A 17,521-nucleotide genomic window follows, 5' to 3' on the forward strand; every position below is an offset into this window, starting at 1 on the left:
TCCCCTGAAATTTCCATCATCCCATCTGGTCCCCAAGCAGGAAAGCACTTAGAACACTTAGTATAGTGCCTAGCCTGCTATGTGGTAAGTCTCCAATGTATGTTAGCTAAAGGTCAGGTGTTTGGACATGGGAGGCAACAGCAAGGGGGAGACACAGGAGCAGGAAAGACTGATCTTTACTGGGGAACTGGGACTAGTTCAGGGCCTCTGGACCTGCAGGGTGTGTGTGTGTGCAGTTAGGGCGGAGGCAAGCAGCCAGTGATGAGGCTGGGCAGGTACATGGGGTCTGGCTTTTATCCTAGGGAAATGAGCAATGGCCTCATTGGAGGGATTTAAGCAGGAGAGTAGCGGATCAGATTGTTTTGTTTTGTTTGCGTTATTTTGTCTTTTCAGATAGGTGTTTTGACGGCTGGTGCAGAGGATGGATTTTGGAGAGGATTTGGAGGCTGAAAGTGCAGCAAAACCGATGTTGCACTATTTGAGAGAGAGATGGTGAAGGCGGTGTCAGTGGGAAGGAGGGGACTGATCCGAGAGCCGTTATGAGGTGGATTCTCTAGGACATGGTGACTGCTTGGATGTGTGGGGTGGTGAGGGATGAAAGAAAGCCTATGGTGACTGCCATGTTTCTGGCTTGGTGACTTGGGGCGGGTGTTGGTGCCATTCCCTGAGATGATGACACACCTTTGTGGGGCAGAATGATGAGTTCAGTTGTGGATAGTTTGAGTTTGAGGTGCCTTTGGGATTCCTGGAGGGAGAGGGCCAGCAAGAAGACCGTGACAGGCAGAGCAGCTGAACCAGGTCTGGAACCTTGGCCTCCTGGGTCCCAAAGCAGGGGTCCTTTGTTGTCTCCTGACTTGTTCAAGTGACTTCCTGGAATACATGGCCGTGGCCACCAGATACTGCTGCTCTCTGCTCATGTCTGTCCACACATTTGGACTAAACCCTGGACTGTCCACAGCTGCCTGGGGCACACCCAGCAGCACAGGATCCAATCCCCAGATGTGACATTGTGAGGGCTTCTGAGGGACAGTTCAGTTCAGTAACCCTCTATCGGGAAAGCTCTGTGGGAGCTGCAGAGACAAGCCAGACCTGGTTGAATCCCACCATCAAGGAGCCCACGTGGTGGTGAAATACCATGGATGCAAAGCAGAATGGGATGGATACCGAGTGAAAGATACCAACAAAGTGCTGTGGGACGTAAAGGAAAGAGAGACTATTCAAAGTGCACCAGGAAAGGCTGTGTGAGAGAGCTGGTGTCTAAGGTGGCTTGGAAAAATAGTCCCAGGTCTCGCCAGGGATGAGCATGAGCGAGACACCAAGGTGCAGGCAGTACAGACACTGTAGCGAGGGGGTCACCGTGTGAAGGGGGTTAGTGGAACATCGGGCTGGAGAAGTGGGGGGCTGGGTTCTGGAGGGCTTGAACTCAACTGAAGAGTTAGGGCTTCATTCTGTGGTTAAGGGGAGCCATCGTAGGCTCTTGAGTGAGGCATCAGCCAGGGTCTGGCCAAAGTAGGGCAAGCGTGAGTGATATAAGGGGTCTGTTGTAGAGAACAGAGCTGTCGATTGTGGGAGCAGTTGGAGAAGCCTGTGCAAAGCTGGGCCTCTGCACCTGGTGTCGGGCCTGAAGCTGCTCTCGGGGGGCGTGAAGGGGGAGGTGAGGACAGACCGGAGCCCGTGTCTGGGCCTCGCTGCCTTCAGGCTCAGTGACACTGGTGACCTGCAGGAGGAGCTGGCACTCTCTGGCGTGGCGCTACACTTGGCACGGGCCTCCGAGCAGCTGCAGGCGGCGTGGCAGGAGCTGGAGCAGCTGTGCTGACAGCAAGGTGAGCCCCAGGCCGGTGACAGCAAGTGAGGGCTCCCACCACGACGGTGCTGCTTCGCCTTCGCCTCCCATCTCATGCGGATTTCTCTCGTGGTCCACCCGATCCCAGAACCTTACAGGGAAGGAAACTCGGGGAGGCCCGGTTCCACCCTAGTTAGCTCGACCCAGTCCAAAGCCACCACAAGAGAGCTAACCAGCACTCTCCTGGGATGATGAACCTGGCAGCAGCCGGTGAAGGACAGTTGGTCCAAGAAAAGGAAGCTCTAGAAATCTCCAGTAGCCCCTGGGTTGACTGTAGGGTGGGTGGTTGTCACTAGGCTCTTCACAAATTCTTCAGTCCTCCCCCTCCTTCCAGATGCGTGGTAGGTGGGTGTTCCCTCCCCCTCGGTGTCAGCCCTGGTGTGCGCCTTGCCTTGGCCAGTGAGGTGGAAGTGGAAGTAACAGGTCACTTCTGAGCGGAAGCTTTAAGAATCAGCGCAGGCTTTGTCATTTTCTCTTTGCCTTTTGCCACTTGGACCAGCAATGTGCCAGATGGTGGCTGCTTTATCATCCTGAGTCCCAGAGGGATGAAGGCGATGGTGCAGAGCACATCCCCCAGCCAACCTCTGATGGACCTGTAGCGTAAGTGAGAAAAAACCTTTGTGGTTTTAAGCCACTGAAATTTTGAAATCATGACCAGAGTGTACCCTAGCCTGTCCTGCCTGATAGAGAGCAACAGGAAAAACGGGACATTTCCCTGGAGAGCAGGTCTCCCCTCAGCAGAGCTATGGCGGCAGCTTTCACCTCTGTATTCCTCAGGCTGTAGATGATGGGGTTCAGCGAGGGTGTCACAACCCCATAGAACAATGCGATAATCTTAGCCAAGTTGGGGTCCTTGGCCTTGGGCTTGAAGTACATGAAGGAGGTGGTCCCATAGAAAACCACCACCACTGTGAGGTGGGCAGAGCAGGTAGAGAAGGCTTTCTTCCAGCCGGCAGCAGAGGGCACCCTCAGGATGGCAGCAAGGATGAAAATGTAGGACAGGCAGATGAGCCGCAACGGGGCCAGCGTCACGACAGTAGTGGCCACCATTGTTAGCAGCGCGTTTAGAGAGATGTCCCCACAGGCTAGTTTCAGCACTGCCAAGATCTCACAGAAGTGGTTGATGACGTTGTGGCCACAGAAGGGGAGGCTCCAGGTGAGAGTGGATTGCAGCAGGGAGTTGGCAAAGCCTGTCCTCCAGCTCAGTGCCGCCATCCACACGCACGTCTGCCTGCTCATGAGCTCTGAGTACTGAAGCGGCTGGCAGATGGCCACGTGACGGTCACACGCCATCATGGCCAGGATCGGGCACTCCGTGGAGCCCAGTGCCAGGGTCAGGAACATCTGCAGGGTGCAGCCAGGGACGGAGATGGTGCTTTGGGTTTCCAGGGAATTGACCAGCATGAGAGGCACAAAGGAGGATGTGCCACAGATATCCATGAGGGAGAGGTTGCTGAGGAAGAAGTACACGGGGCTTTGCAGGCGGGGGTCCAGCATATTCAGCCCGATGAGGAGGGCGTTCCCCAGCACTATCACAGAGTAGATGCCCAGGCAGAGTACAAACAGCACCATCTCTAGGTTGTGGTGCTCGTGTAGCCCCAGCAGGACATACTCTGTCACGGCCGTCTGGTTGGCCCCATCCATCTCATTCTCCCTCCTTTCCCATCTGGACCACATGGGTGTTGGAAAAAGCACCAGCTGGCCTGGGAGCCAAGCAACCTGGATGTATGACCTGGAGCGGGTCAGCCCTGCCTCTGGAATTTAGTCTCACCATCTGTATAATAAGAGAGTGGACTTCAGGTCTGCAAGCCAGCCCTCTCAGCTCTGCAGTTCTGGTGTAACTTAGGGGAGGCGGGACCCATTCTAATCCCCTAGGCTCATCTGTCTTCTCCCCAGGGTGGGCTCAGGGGAGATGATAGAGTAGGGTTCATGTTTCAGGTGCTCCTTTGGAATCTAAAGCGTTCTTGCCTGTTAAGAGGAAGCATCATTTCTAGGTTATGACTTCATACGGCTGAATTATGCCCATTGTGTTTCAGATTCATTCACTCACTGAATATTTGTTGAATGCCTCCTCTGTGCTAGGTATTGTTTAGGTGCTGGGGCTATAGTTGTATGAAAAATAAGTGGATAAAAAGATGCCGCACCTGTCACAAGTGCTGCCCCTCTTTCTTAAGAGATGAGCTCGGGGAGGGAGGTGGGTGATGAGTGATGCTCACTTAGCGTTCCTTTGGGCACAAAGATTGAACATTTCCACTCCATAGGATGTGTAAGCCTTATTCTGGCCATTCCTCCTTAAGGAATCACAGACCATCCATTGATTTTTAAAAGAACGTACAAGAACATACATATCCCAATAGAGCCACTGGTCACAGCATTTAACCCTGGTCCTGAAAACCAAGTGACTCTCTTCTTGGCCTCCATATTGCTTTTTAGGATGAATAATATCAGCAGTAATCTCACACAAAGAGGGAAACCAGGTCTCATGTGGTAGAGGCGTCATCAGTCATTGACTAGCTTTATACAGGGAGGGTGGGAAAGGTTGCGGTCTTCGCCCAGGTAGCTTCCGTTGCTCTTCTGAGCTGGTCTCAGCCTGTTTGGGAAATGCCAGTGTCACGAGGGAGTGAAGTGTCAAGTGTTAGATGGGAAAGCTGTCTTGTAGCCCCAGTGATCCCTGGTGTAAGGGAGAAATAGGAGCTGAGGGTGAACTTTAACCTTTCAGAAGATATATAACTACCCCTTCCCTCACTCCCTTCACGCCTAGCTTTACTGTGAGGCCTATGTCCTGTGACAGCATTGGAACCCTGTCCGTCCTCCAGGACTGGATCTTCCCCCTCATTCCTCCTGCCTAGTTGCATCTATCATTTGTAGGGGCCAATGGGCTCACCCTCTCCTGAATAAACCATGTATTTTCCCAGCACTACATCTTGGCCCAAGAAGTTCCCTTTTATAGGCAGTCCTCCCTCTCTTCCCCAGTGGGGGCATTCCTGCTCCTTCAGAGTCCAGCTCATCTCTCCTCCTCTCCCTCCTGCACCCTGCAGAGTCACCTGCCCCCTTCTTGTGCTCCCACAGCCCCTGACCATCCTCTGTGCTCTCGTGTTGTGCACCTGTCTCCTCTACCACCCTCGAGAGCGGGACTGTCTCCTTCCTCTCGGCACCTTGTACAGCGAGTGCTGCCAAGGACAGTCACTCAACAGATATTCAGCGCAGGATTCTGAAAACCCAGCGTTGCATCCCAGCTCCAGCTCTAACTAGCTGTGTGATGTTGACCAAGTCGCTTGGCCTTTGAGACTCAGTTGCCTTCTGAAAAACGGGAATTTTGTGTAGCCAGATGAGACACACAGAAAAGTGCTGGTGAGCCACCCAGCAGCAAGACTCCAGATCAAAGACTGTGTCCTCAGCCGCAGGCACCTGCTGGATCTGTGCTCATCACCTCCCCGCACAAGAGCTCCAGCATCTATCATGACCCCTCTCTCCCCAGAGCCTGTGCTGGTTTTCCCTCCTCCAGCCTAAATCAAGGCGATTGTTAGGGGCGTTTCTGGAACATACAGGGGTAGTTGATAAATCTGGGTCAGCCAATGACCGTAAATCTTATCCATGTAAACATTTAAAGGTAGCGATTTTTTTGCTGAAGTTTGACAGGTAAAGAATTGCCTGATTGTGATGGTTCATTCGTTCCCTCATTCATCAAATTGTTATTGAGCACCTGCTATGTGCTGGGTGCTGGGAATACAGCAGAGGCAGATGCAGCTTCTGGCCTAACAGTTTACACTCATTTCCTTGCTCTCTGGTGACCTTGGTCACATCCCTTCCTCTCTCAGCTTTAGAAACCTCTGAGATTCTCTTTGAGTCTGGGATGTAAAGTAAAACCTGAGGTCTGGAAAGAAGAAGTTAAAAGGAAGCATCTTTCCTGGGTTGTGACTTCAAGTGGCTGGATTAAGCCCAAAGCTTAATTTCAGATTCAATTATAAGGCCTTGGTCTTTTTTGGGTGTGTTGCCCAAAAAAGACCTTTTAACCTCAAATTTTGACACTGGACATAGGTGTGGAGGGTGTTTTCAGGCAGGTAAAAGGTGGGAAATAGCCTGACTCTGCATTTCTCTTCCCCACCCTTGTCTCCAACAAAAAAATCAAGTGGGAATGGCACAGGCAATTGAGGGCTTTTGTCACCAGGCTCTGGTCTGCCCTCCTACCTCAACTCCTGTACCTTCATCCACCCCTGCTCAGCCTCAGACCACTCCCCATTGATGGACAAATCCCACACACTCCTGTCTCGTCTCTCTTCTCATACTTTCCTCAGCCGGAGCGGCCTTTCTCTTCCACTCATCCTCCAAGGCTCAGCTCACACGCACCTCCTCTGCGGGGCCCGCCTTCCCAGTCCACAGGACTGACCATCCCGAAAACATGACGCTCACACAGCCACTAGCAGTTAGTGTGTCATTCTCTCTCACACAATAGACTGTGAGCTGTGGAAATCAAAGGGCTGTGTCCAGTTCATCCCTAACACCCTGCAGTGCCTACACGGAGGAGGTACCATTTGAGATCCAGTGCTTTTCTTCTGCCAAAATCCTGATCCCAGATTTCTTACCTTGAGATCACCCTCTCTCGCCTTCCTCCAGAGCACACACCAGCAGAACAACGATGTAGCCGTGTGATTGCTGGGAGGAGAGCTTTAGTGGGGCCAGTCTCCTCCCTGCAGGGATAGCTGCTCTCTCTGGAGAGCTAAATCAGGAGAGTGATAGGGGTTGCTTACAGTTTAAGAGTCTGATCATAACACATTCATGGAAGTTAGGAACAGCCCACTAGGCCATGGGCTTATGACCTCAAAGAAATAAGGCTGTGTCTAGAAAATACCATGCTGCCAGGTTACCAACAGCTTTGACTGCAGCGTGGGCCCAGGCTGGGACATGAGGGAGCAGCTGCAGTTCCCTTGCTCCATCAGTTAAGATGAGCTGGGTTTTGCTGCAATAACATACAACCTCATAATTTTAGTGGCTTACCACGACAGAGGTTTAGTTCTCACGCTACATGTCCATTGCAGGTTTTCAGGGGGCTCTGTTCCAGGTCATCATCCTCAGAGACCCTGGCTCCACCACCTGGGACATCACCAGTTGTTACGGCTGGGGAAGAACACACCAGAGCATCTCACACCAGAAGTTAAGTGCTCCGACCCAGAAGTGACTTGTATCCCAAATGCCCACAATGCACTGGCCTGTGTAGTCCTACCACATGCTCAGCTGGAAGAGGACCAGAAACGTTGCAGAGCGCTTGGGTACGATGGTGTTTCGCAATACACTCAGAAAATCACTCTAGCATCTGTCTGCCAGGCCTCTCACCCTGTCATGTCCTGGAAAGTCAGATACCCAGAGTGATAGGAAATTGAGTGTCTCTGAGAATCATTGTCTAATCCACTCCCCAGTTTTACCCCTCCTGAGAGGCAGGGAGATGCCATGGAAGGAGCCCTCGACTGGGGTGAGGGGCCCAGATTGGATTCTTGCCTTTGTTCCGATTCTGCTATATGACCTTGGTCCAGTTTCTCCTTGAGTGAAATGGAGCCATTCAGTTAGCTTGTCTCTGGTACTCTGTGCAACCTTCAAAACATTCCCCCCTCACATCTTTCTAGCAACTTCCAACCCTGAGGTCTGACAGACCCAGGGTCACTTTGCATGGTAAATATCATGTCAATTTCATTGGCTGGTAAATCTAGTTTGAACCATTTAATACTTATTTTAGGCTTTACATATTATTTTAAAAGGAAGGTGAGGGGCATAACAAGAAGAAGCTCCTGTTACAATTTCCCGGAAATGCCTGGATCTGGGATTCCTGCTTCACATTCCTCGCTGTGTTAGCAAAGCAGGTGAGTGTGGGCTTTGAGGTGAGTCAGAGCAACCAGGGCCCATGTCCCAGACCTGCCACTTGCTAATTGTTTTCTCAGCCTCAGCTTCCTTACCTGTGGAAATAAGAATAGTATTTCCTCATGGGGTGATTTTGAGGATCCAGTGAAAGCTCTTAGCACAGAGCTTGGCACATGGTAAGTATTCAGTCAGTGGTAGCTGATATTATTACTACCATTATGTTCCCTTCCCCAAGCAGATATTCTGGTTTTTTGCATGTTTAAAAAAAAGTCCATGAGAAGAGTCAACATGCTAGATGGGTTCTCCTTACCTCCTACCTATTGGCCCAGTGGCATTAGTGCAGGCAGGTGGCTGAAGCAGCTGCCTGGTGAGGTGACCTGAGGCCTGGGAGAGCAGAGCAAGGGAGTACTGAGTTCATTACCAGCAGACACACTGTGCTGGGGTGGGCCGGGGGGAGGCCCTGAGGCCCAGCCTCCTGGTCCCTTGCCATGCAGACACGTCGTGTGCTCCTTGCCCTTGGGCACCTCTCAGTCCCTGCCCAATTTAAAGTTCAAGCTCTGCAACTATACAAGTTTGCACATTTGCCAGCTATGGGGCTTCAGAGACCCCAGGTTCCCTGTGCTGCTCCAGGAGGCCCTGGCTGGGTGAGGAGGGCACAGGAGAGACACTGGACAGAGAATCTGAAGGTCTCATTGCAGCCCTGCCCCTTGGACCTGAGGCTGGGGTGCTACGACCCCTGCCCTTGGCCTCGGCGTCCTGGGCTGTGAAATGGGGTGTCTCCTTCCAGGAGAGCTGTGGGGACCTGCACTCATGAAAGGTTAAGGAAAGCGAATTGCTGTACAGGGTGAGACTCCGAGCCCTTGTGAGGGACCATGAAGTCAGGGGTTGAGCCAGGTGCGTGAGTTTCTGCAGGTTCCCTTTTCCATTTCCCTTTCCATGTCCTTCTCTTTCCTTCACAATAAAGAATGACAACTTGACACAGTTTAGGGACTAAAAAACAGCCTTAAATAATGCAGCAGCAGTTGCAGATTTTCCCATTATACTATGATTTGTCTCTTGGAATTTTTTTTTCAAGGACACAGGTCAAAATAAATATTGGAAGATTGTCCCCACTTATTTTCCAGCTGCTTAGGAACAGGGCTGTCTTGCCACCCCATGGTTACCCACAAATGCATCCAAACAAGCTCATCACCACCCTCCCATCCCACCCGCTCCAGCCTGATTCTCTCATCTTCCCCATAACTCAGTGTTTCTTTCACGGTGGAGCACTATCCACCCAAATAAGCCAGAAGCTCGGGCACCAGCGCACAGTCCCCCTCTCCCTCAGCCACCTCTGCGATCAGCTGAATGTCCCCAAGGTTTCTCAGCCCCGCCCTCTCTGCCTGACTGCCCACCTGGCTCAGGCCCCGTGGGTGCCTGGGTTATGGCACCAGCTTCCACACTTGCTGCCCTCAGCCCAGGGCCCTTCTCGTCTGTGCTCTACTCTGGAGCCACATGATCTTCCATGTCTCAAAAATAATATTATTTTTAAGTTCAAAGTGATGTTCATTTTAGAAGTATTGGACAATATTGGAAAGAATAAGTAAGGAAACAATATTTATCTGTAATCCCATCAGCCAAAGGAAACGACTGTTAGTTCACATTTTGTCTTAATTTTCCAGAATTTTCTACATACATACTTATTCATATATCCATAAGAAAAATACCTTTAAAGAATTGGGATTATACTGAGTACAATGTTATATGTTCTGCCTTTTTCTATTAATTACAGTGTGAGAATTTCCCATCATCAAATATCCTTCAAAAAATAGGATTTCTAATGGCTGTGTCACAGTCTATCATTGGGCTCCACCAGGATTTATTTAAACATTCTGCTATGCTTGGACATTAAGATACTTACAAATTTTTGTTACCATAAATAACGCTGTGATTAATATCCATATATGTATATATATATATATATATATACTTATACATAAATCTTTGCACCTCTAATAATTTTCTCAGACTAATTCCTAGAAGTAGAGGTGTTGCGTCAGAAGGTCTGAAGTTTTTTTTTGTTTTTTTTTTTTTTTGCGGTACGCAGGCCTGTCATTGTTGTGGCCTCTCCCGTTGCGGTGCACAGGCTTCGGACGCGCAGGCTCAGCGGCCATGGCTCACGGGCCTAGCCGCTCCACGGCATGTGGTATCTTCCCGGACCGGGGCACGAACCCGTGTCCCCTGCATCGGCAGGCGGACTCTCAACCACTGCGCCACCAGGGAAGCCCAAGGTCTGAAGTTTTTAAGTTTCTTGATTCATACCCACCGCTTACTTGGCAGGAAGGTCATATTAACTTATTCCCACCCCCACCAGCAGTGTATGACATTACCTACTTCACTGCACCGTAGTTAACAATAGACATTAAAAACAATTCTTTGACAATTTCATGGGTGAAGAAAGGTATCTAATCAGTGACCTTTCTAAAAGTATCTATAAGTAATGATTGTAAACCCAAATGCCCACAGGATAAAGTCCTAACCCCTGTCGTGGCATCAAAGGCCTAGCAGAAGGTCTTAGTGGCAGCGGTCACCCTGGCTTGGTCAGGCTGTGAGCTGCGGGGCTGTGCTTCCCTCCTCTGTGCCTCTGTTCTGACCAACCGAGGAATAGGAAGAGGGACTGGAGGGGAACTGAGGGCCCAAGCAAGGAATGTGCTTACCTGCAGCCAGGCAGCAGGAGAGCTGGCCCGCTGCTTGCGACCAAGCTCAGCTCTCCCATCACATGGACGGTGACACTGAGGCCAGAGCGGGCAGGGAATGGAGATGCTCTCTGAATCTGAGTCCATTTCCTCTGTGTGTTCATTGAGCTCTCAGAGAGGAAAGCTGGGAAAAGGCTGAGCACCAGGAAGAGGTAGCTATGGCAGGGTCCTAGGGGGTAGGCTGAAGACAGGTAGAGCAGAGTCTCCCCAAGGCCAGGTGAGGCCTGGATGCCGGGCAGGGAGGCCCCGGAAGCTACTGCTGCTAAAAGGGAGACAGGAGAATCCAGGCCCTAAGCTGCTTGGAGTGATTGGTATCCCGGTGGCTGGGCAGGTCTGGAAATCTTGGGTGCTAGGGCTCGTCACTGCCTCTACTGTCACCTCCCAAGGCACTAGGTCATGCCTGTCATCTGTGAGCTCCATCTCAGCTCTGGTCAGATTTGGGAAGGACCCCAGGCTCTGCCATTGTCACCCCTACATCGATGTGTTTTCTATTTAAGAAGTCTATCTATCTATTTATTTATTTATTTATTATTTCTTTATTTTTAAGGGCCTGGGGTTGGGCCGGGCTGGACCTTGGGACAGAGTGGAATCTGATACTACCTGCTCTTAACAGTAACACTGAAAATAAAGCAGGAAGAGCACAGTGAGAGATGCAGAGTGGGAGGGGCTTCCTGGCGGAGGTGGCATTCAAGATGGGCCTTGAGATGGGGGCAGGGATAAGTTAGGAGCGTGGAATTAACAGATACACATTACTATATATAAAACAGAAGGCTTCCCTGGTGGCGCAGTGGTTGAGAGTCCGCCTGCCGATGCAGGGGACGCGGGTTCGTGCCCCGGTCCGGGAGGATTCCGCATGCCGCGGAGCGGCTGGGCCCGTGAGCCATGGCTGCTGAGCCTGCGCGTCTGGAGCCTGTACTCCGCAACGGGAGAGGCCACAACAGTGAGAGGCCCGCGTACCGCAAAAAAAAAAAAAAAAAAAAAAAACAGAAAAACAAGAACCTCCTGTATATCACATGGGACTATATTTAAAAAATAAAAGATGGGCCTTGAGGATCAGGCAGTCCTTTTACGAGTGGAACTGCGTGCTGGGTGGAGGCTGCCTTGTGGAAAGAACAAGCAAGGGCACAGAGCTGGGCAGTGCTGGGCGACACTGAGGCTCACGGCCGGCTGGCGTGTGCAGCTGACGGGGGAGGCTGTGGGGCACAGGATGGGGAGGGGGTTTAGTCAGGGCCAGCTTGTGGGGTCCTCGAATGCCCCACTGAAGACCTCACAGTTCATCCTGAGAGCTCTGGGGAGCCATCCAGGGGTTTCAGTCAGGAGAGTGACAGGATCACATGTACTTTTCAAAAAGATCCCTCTGGATGCCCCTTGGAGGAGAGACTGGGAGGAACAAGACTGAAATCCTAAGGCCAGACAGGAGGCTGGTATAAAGATGCAGGCAGTGATGCTGAGAGCGCCCCATGGGTCTGCCGGGGGGAGGAGCAGAGGGGTGATTGTGAGCGCCTCTGTGGCAGGATCAGTGGGACTTGGTGCTGCGTTTCTGGGCTGGAGATTCCAGACCCGCAGCCCTCACTGTAGGCTAATGAAGGCCTGGCCTGCTAGCCTGCAGAGCCCCGGCCTCCCTCACCTGGAGGTCCATCTCCTGTCCCACACCTTCCTGGCGACCTCCGTCACTTCCTCGTTCCTCAGGCTGTAGATGACGGGGTCCAGCATGGGCGTGACCACAGCATAGAGGACCGTGGAGGCCTCATCAGAGATGTGGGCCTCCTTGCTCCTGAGTTTCATGTACGTGAAGATGACGGTGCCATAGAAAAGCAGCACCACAGCCAGGTGCGCCGAGCAGGTGGAGAAGGCTTTGTGGCGTCCAGCGGTCGAGGGCACCCTCAGGATGGTGGCCAGGATAAGCATGCAGGACAGGCAGATGAACGCCAGGGGCACGGGCAGCAGCAGGATGGCACGCACCCACAGGAAGACCTCGTTGACTGACGTATCACCACACGCCAGCTTCAGCACTGCCAGGATTTCGCAGGTGAAGTGACTGACCACACGGTGGCCACAGAAGGGCAGCCTCATGGCGATGACTGTCTCAGTCACTGACTTGAAGAAGCAGAGTACCCAGGCGGCTCCCGCCAGCAGCAAGCAGAGCCGGTGGCCCATCAGCACCTGAGTGGCCGGCAGTTGGCCAGGTAGCGATCATAGGCCATGATGGCGAGCAGCAGACACTGTGTGGAGCCCGTGGACAGGCTCAGACACATCTGCATCGCGCAGCCAAGAAAGGAGATGGTCTTCTGGGCCGACAGGAGGTGGACAAGCATCAGGGGCACAAAGGTGGGCTGTAGCAGATATCCAGGATGGAGAGGTTGCCCAGGAAGAAGTACATGGGTGTGAGCAGGTGGACGTCCAGCACACTCACTGCCACGATGGCTGTATTCCCCAGCAGGGTCACCAGGTACGTGGCTGAGCACAGAGGGAAGAGCAGGTGCTCCAAGGCTGGGTAGCCCAAAAATCCTTTCAGGAAGAACTCAGAGACCTCTGTCCTGTTGACCAGCTCCATACTGCAGGGCCCTGGAGGGCACAGCTGGGAGGCAGGGAAAGAGGATGCAGGGTGGCGGGGAGCCCACAGAGTCTCTTTAGGGATGAGGTATATTGCTAGGGTCTTTTCCAGCTCTGACACACTCTCTCTCTGTGACTTTGGGCAGTCCCCATTCTTCTAGGCTGCGATTTATCCATGTGAAAAATGAGGATGGATGTGGATCAGAATTTGCCTAAGAGTCGTAATGGAAATGTTAGTAGGCAATCTGAAAAATCAATTTGAAACAACATTGGGTTAATCAAAAGTAAATAATATACTGCAGGACTTCTCAGAGCCTTTAATGCCCCACTGTGATTTGGGACTTTCTGAAAGCAGTGTAGAGTATGTAATTCCCAAACTTACTTGACCATAGATCCTCCTTTTACAGAGCACCCATTAATCTCCTGCAAATAAGTATTCTACCAGCATAGTCTGGGAAGCAATGGGCTGGATCAAAGGTCCTCAAATCTTAGAATCACTTGGAAAGTTTGTTAAAACACAGATTTCTGGGCTCTATCCCCAGAGTTTCTAACTCATTAGGTCTGAGTGATGCTGCTGCTGTTGGCCAAGGGACCACACTTTGAGAATCACTGGGCTAGGTGGTCTCTGAGGGTCCTCCTGGCTTTCAGGAAGCCTCTGAGCTACTTTACACCATTCCCACTGTTGGGGATGCCCTTCTTTCTCCGTCAGCCTGCAGAAATCTGACTTGTCTCTGCAGGTCAGCTCTGGTCTCCATGCATGAAGCACACATTGTGCCTCGCCTTGGAGAGGGTCCTGGCCTCTGAGCCTACCAGAGCGCTTGTCCACCTGTCCCCCCATAGGGCCTGCTTCATCAGCTACTGTGTGTGGATTGACCTTCAGAATCTGCCTCCATCATGTGTTTTTGAGTGAAAAATTGATAGATCTTTTGGCCCTGCCCCAAACCTCCTATTTTCTCTGAACCTGAGCCAGGGCTGCTTTGACTTCATGAACTCCTAGGCATCAGCGTGGAATATGCCCTGAGAGGTCAACTCGTTGGAGCTCCTATTGTGCAGGTAGGGAAACTGAGGCCACACAGCAGATCCCTGGCAAGGTGAGTCTAGAATCCAATCCTCCCAACAACATGGCAGCTGCACCATGCTCAGAGCAGATGTTTGCCTCTGTTAAACCCCAAATCTTGGTTGGTCTTTTACCACACTGGATGGACGTCTTTCTCCCAAGTCCCCACCCTGCCCCTAATCTTCTCACCCGCTAAGGAGCATGACTTAACCCTTCCTTGGTGTTTCGGGCACTTGGCACTATGTCACTAAACCCTGGGATGCACCGCCCAAGCCTGGGTCTGGGTTAAGCTCCAGTTCCTGTCAACGCCTCCCTTGTAGCAGACGATTTCCTTCTCTTAGTCCTCCCATTTTTCAGAATCAAGAAGTGATTGAGTTCCTACCACATGCCAGGCATTGTGCTAGGCATTAGGGGAACAAATGAGAACACGTGTGCCCCCAGGCCACTGGATCCCAAACGTCCCCAGGCAGACCTCCTCTCCAGTTCCCACCCGAGCCTCATCCTGCTTCTGTTTGCGCGCCTCTAGTGACAGGAAGCGCATTACTCCCTTAGACATAACTTCTTTTCATTGTGCCTTCAGGCCAGTCAAAGGGTCACAAAATCCTTCCTGATACGGAGTCTCTCCGGGTATCCCTGGGCCTCCACCACCCAGCGAGGCCCAGGCTCGGGGGCCCCTGTGGACGCTCCTCTCACACATACAAGTGCAGGGTCCCGAGCTTTGGGCCGTACCTCAGGGGCTGAGGGGCCTTTTCTGCAGCAAGGAGAGCTCCGACCTTGCCCCAGGTCCACAGATAGGAGGTCTTGCCTCACTTTGACTGTGTCTAGAGACGTCGTGGGGTCGGGGAGCGTGAGCTGTGAGCTCCCTTCAAGTTTCGGCTGGGAAACTCTGAGGCTGGCTTCCTGGAGAGGCACCCTCCCTGGACAGAGGATCGGTAGCAGCAGATGCTGTGCCAGGGCTGGGGCAGGCCAGAGCCTCCTCTTTGCACAGTTCCATGTACCACATAATTTATCCCCTAAAGTCACTGGCAAACATCTGCAGTGATTGTCTACCTGTCCGAGTATATATACACCCACGCAGGTTACCACAAACGTACCCACCTGTCTGTGTGTACAAACGCCCGCCCGAAAGCCAAGGCACACACATTTTCTTGTGAGTATATACGCCACACCAGGCTCGAGTGTATGTACCTGTGCAGCAGGCACTCACTCTTGCTCTCTCTTTCACACACACACACACACACACACACACACACACACACACCCACACCCCGTTAGTGCAGACCCTCAGACCTGTGGCCAGGGCTTCAGAGGACCAGGCAGGACAACTTCCCCTGGGAAGAGGTGTATGGAGACCAGGCAGGGGCTGTGGAGGCATCACTAGAGAAGCAGCAGCCCGGAGGGTGGGGAGCAAACTCTGCCGGGGGATGAACCAGGAGGACAAAGAAAGCTCAGAGCAGGGACATGGTCACCAGACCTGCTCAGTGCCTTGTCTGCCTTCCCCTGAGTGCTGAAAATCTGAGATTCTGAGCCTCCTGCTGTGCCTTCTCTCCTGGGGCTGGAGCTTGCAGGGTGCGGGGTGGGGCAGTGGGGATGGGGGGAGTGCGGGGTGGGGGGAAGTTGCAGGAAGCGGGGAGGAGGAGGGATGTGGCTGCAGGCTGTGGGACAGACTCTAGTTCCCAAAGCAGGGCCAGGAAGCTTCATCTGCAGAGCCCACGGTGTCCTTCCTGCCTTCAGATCTCTTCTGGCCAAATGCTATCTGAAAACCAGTTCAAACGCTACCTCTCCCGGGGAGCCTTCCTTTATCCTCTCCCAGGCCACCTGACCCCTCTGTCCTTTGTGCATCACGGCCCTGTGTTTGCACTTCCAGAATGGCCCTCACCTCTCTCACCCACTTCCTGCCTGTTGCCTACCCCAGCCAGCCCACAGGGGTGCCACCCCCTACCCTCTTCACCCAGATTCTGAAGGCCAAGTTGAAGGCCCCAGCCTGGCCACAGACAACTTCTTCCTGCCTTGCTGCCACTTCCTGGGGCTAAGACAACTTGGGAGTGAGCAACTGGCTGCCAGATATGAGCTGTTCCTAGCCTGGATGACACATGGCCCAGCTGGGAGGGGTCTTGCAGATCAGCAAGGCCACTACCTTGTTATATATGGGGGAAGTGAAGCTCAGAGAGGGAAAGAGACTTGCTCAGCACTGCACAGTGAGTTAGAGGGGGAAGCCAAGGCTCCAGGAATTCCCCTGGGGCTCCTGACTCCCAGCCCCTTCCTCTGCCCACATTTCCCCATTTTTTCACTTACCTTCAGGCTCTTCCAGATCCATGTCCCTTGTTCCCTGGAAAAAGTTGCAGAGACCAGGAACCTTGTCTGGCTGGAACTAGGAGAAAACAGGTCAAAGAAGCAGGTCTGAGCCTCCTGTATCCAGGGAACCCCAGTGGGCAGGACCCGGAGTTTCACACTGACTCAGCTTTCCAAACTAAGAAGACATGCCTAGGCTTTTGTAGAATTCAGCGAAGTGCTTGCAACTTGATAGACTAATGTGGAGCTTTTAGAATTTGGTGAAAGTAGACAAAGTACTTAGAATTCAGCGAAGTTCTTTGAAAATGTGTCAGGTTTGGTAGAATTAGGAAATTCTGGTGGGCTCAAGGCTGAACAGGGTGCCCGATAGTTTACTATGGGCAGCCAGGGACCGCCCGACCTGGGCAGCTCCCAGCTCCATGCCAGCTGACAGCCTCCTGGGAAGCAGGCACCTTTCAAAGCTCCCTGCACCAAGGGACTGCACCATCCCCAAGGCAATTTAGAGGGAGAAGAGGAAATGTGCACAGCTTAGAAACTTTGGGGTGCTTCAGGGATGATGTCCCAAAGACCCAATTACACAGAGTCTACTTAGAAATCTTAATTGGTGTGGAAAAGTTGGAGAAGGTGGCTCAGGGGCAGGGATCCACCCTCACAGGTCAGTCCCCAGCCAGCGCAGGCTGAGAATGTTTACAGGATCAATAAATGAATGAATGGATGGATACACAATTAAATCAATGCATAAGCAATTCTCGGTGAATACATTTAAAGAGAAAGGAATGAGTGAGTGAACAAATGATAGGCAGGGTTGCTTTCCAGGAGGGTTAGAGGTTTTGGCTCAACTCTCATAGGGATCTTAAGAAAATGCAAAATCTGGAAAGAGTGTAACGGGAGGGAACTGGAGGGAGAGACAAAGAGAATTACAGAAGAACAGAGCAGGGGCGTCCTCACAGGCCATCCTGACCAACCCTCACTGTATGGACAGGAAAACTGCCCTAGAGTGAAGCAGCTGGCTCAGGTTACCTAATGAGGCAGAGACATGGCCCTGGATTTGTCTGTACTTGAATCATTTGTCCCAGTCAATGCAAAGCAGGTCACCCCGGGTCAGTTAGTGATCAGGTGCCTCTCACCTCCACCCACCCCTCTTCCCAGCCCTCAGAACAGTCATCGTGGTGGTTTCTCCTTGAGGTTCCT

The 17,521-nt window shown here is 52.2% G+C and overlaps 2 protein-coding genes across 2 annotated transcripts; both read right to left on the minus strand.

Annotated features, from left to right (window-relative positions):
* Positions 1-1,754: 1,754 nt before the first annotated feature.
* Positions 1,755-3,651, minus strand: LOC307188737 (olfactory receptor 13C7-like). Its single transcript, XM_079926274.1, has one exon. The coding sequence runs from the start codon at positions 3,518-3,520 to the stop codon at positions 2,510-2,512; it is 1,011 nt and encodes a 336-aa protein (XP_079782400.1). The 5' UTR covers positions 3,521-3,651; the 3' UTR covers positions 1,755-2,509.
* An 8,110-nt stretch (positions 3,652-11,761) lies between these two features.
* Positions 11,762-13,105, minus strand: LOC307188741 (olfactory receptor 13J1-like). Its single transcript, XM_079926278.1, is given in 3 exon segments — positions 11,762-12,590; positions 12,593-12,760; positions 12,763-13,105. Coding segments are annotated over 3 exon segments (927 nt in total). The 5' UTR covers positions 12,983-13,105; the 3' UTR covers positions 11,762-12,051.
* Positions 13,106-17,521: the final 4,416 nt, after the last annotated feature.

The sequence above is a fragment of the Stenella coeruleoalba genome (genome assembly GCF_951394435.1).
Source record: "Stenella coeruleoalba genome assembly, chromosome: 7".
Taxonomy (NCBI): Eukaryota; Metazoa; Chordata; class Mammalia; order Artiodactyla; family Delphinidae; genus Stenella; species Stenella coeruleoalba.

Coding starts and splice junctions, on each gene's coding strand:
- LOC307188737 (XM_079926274.1), bottom strand. CDS start 3,520: ATGTGGTCCAGATGGGAAAGGAGGGAGAATGAGATGGATGGGGCCAAC.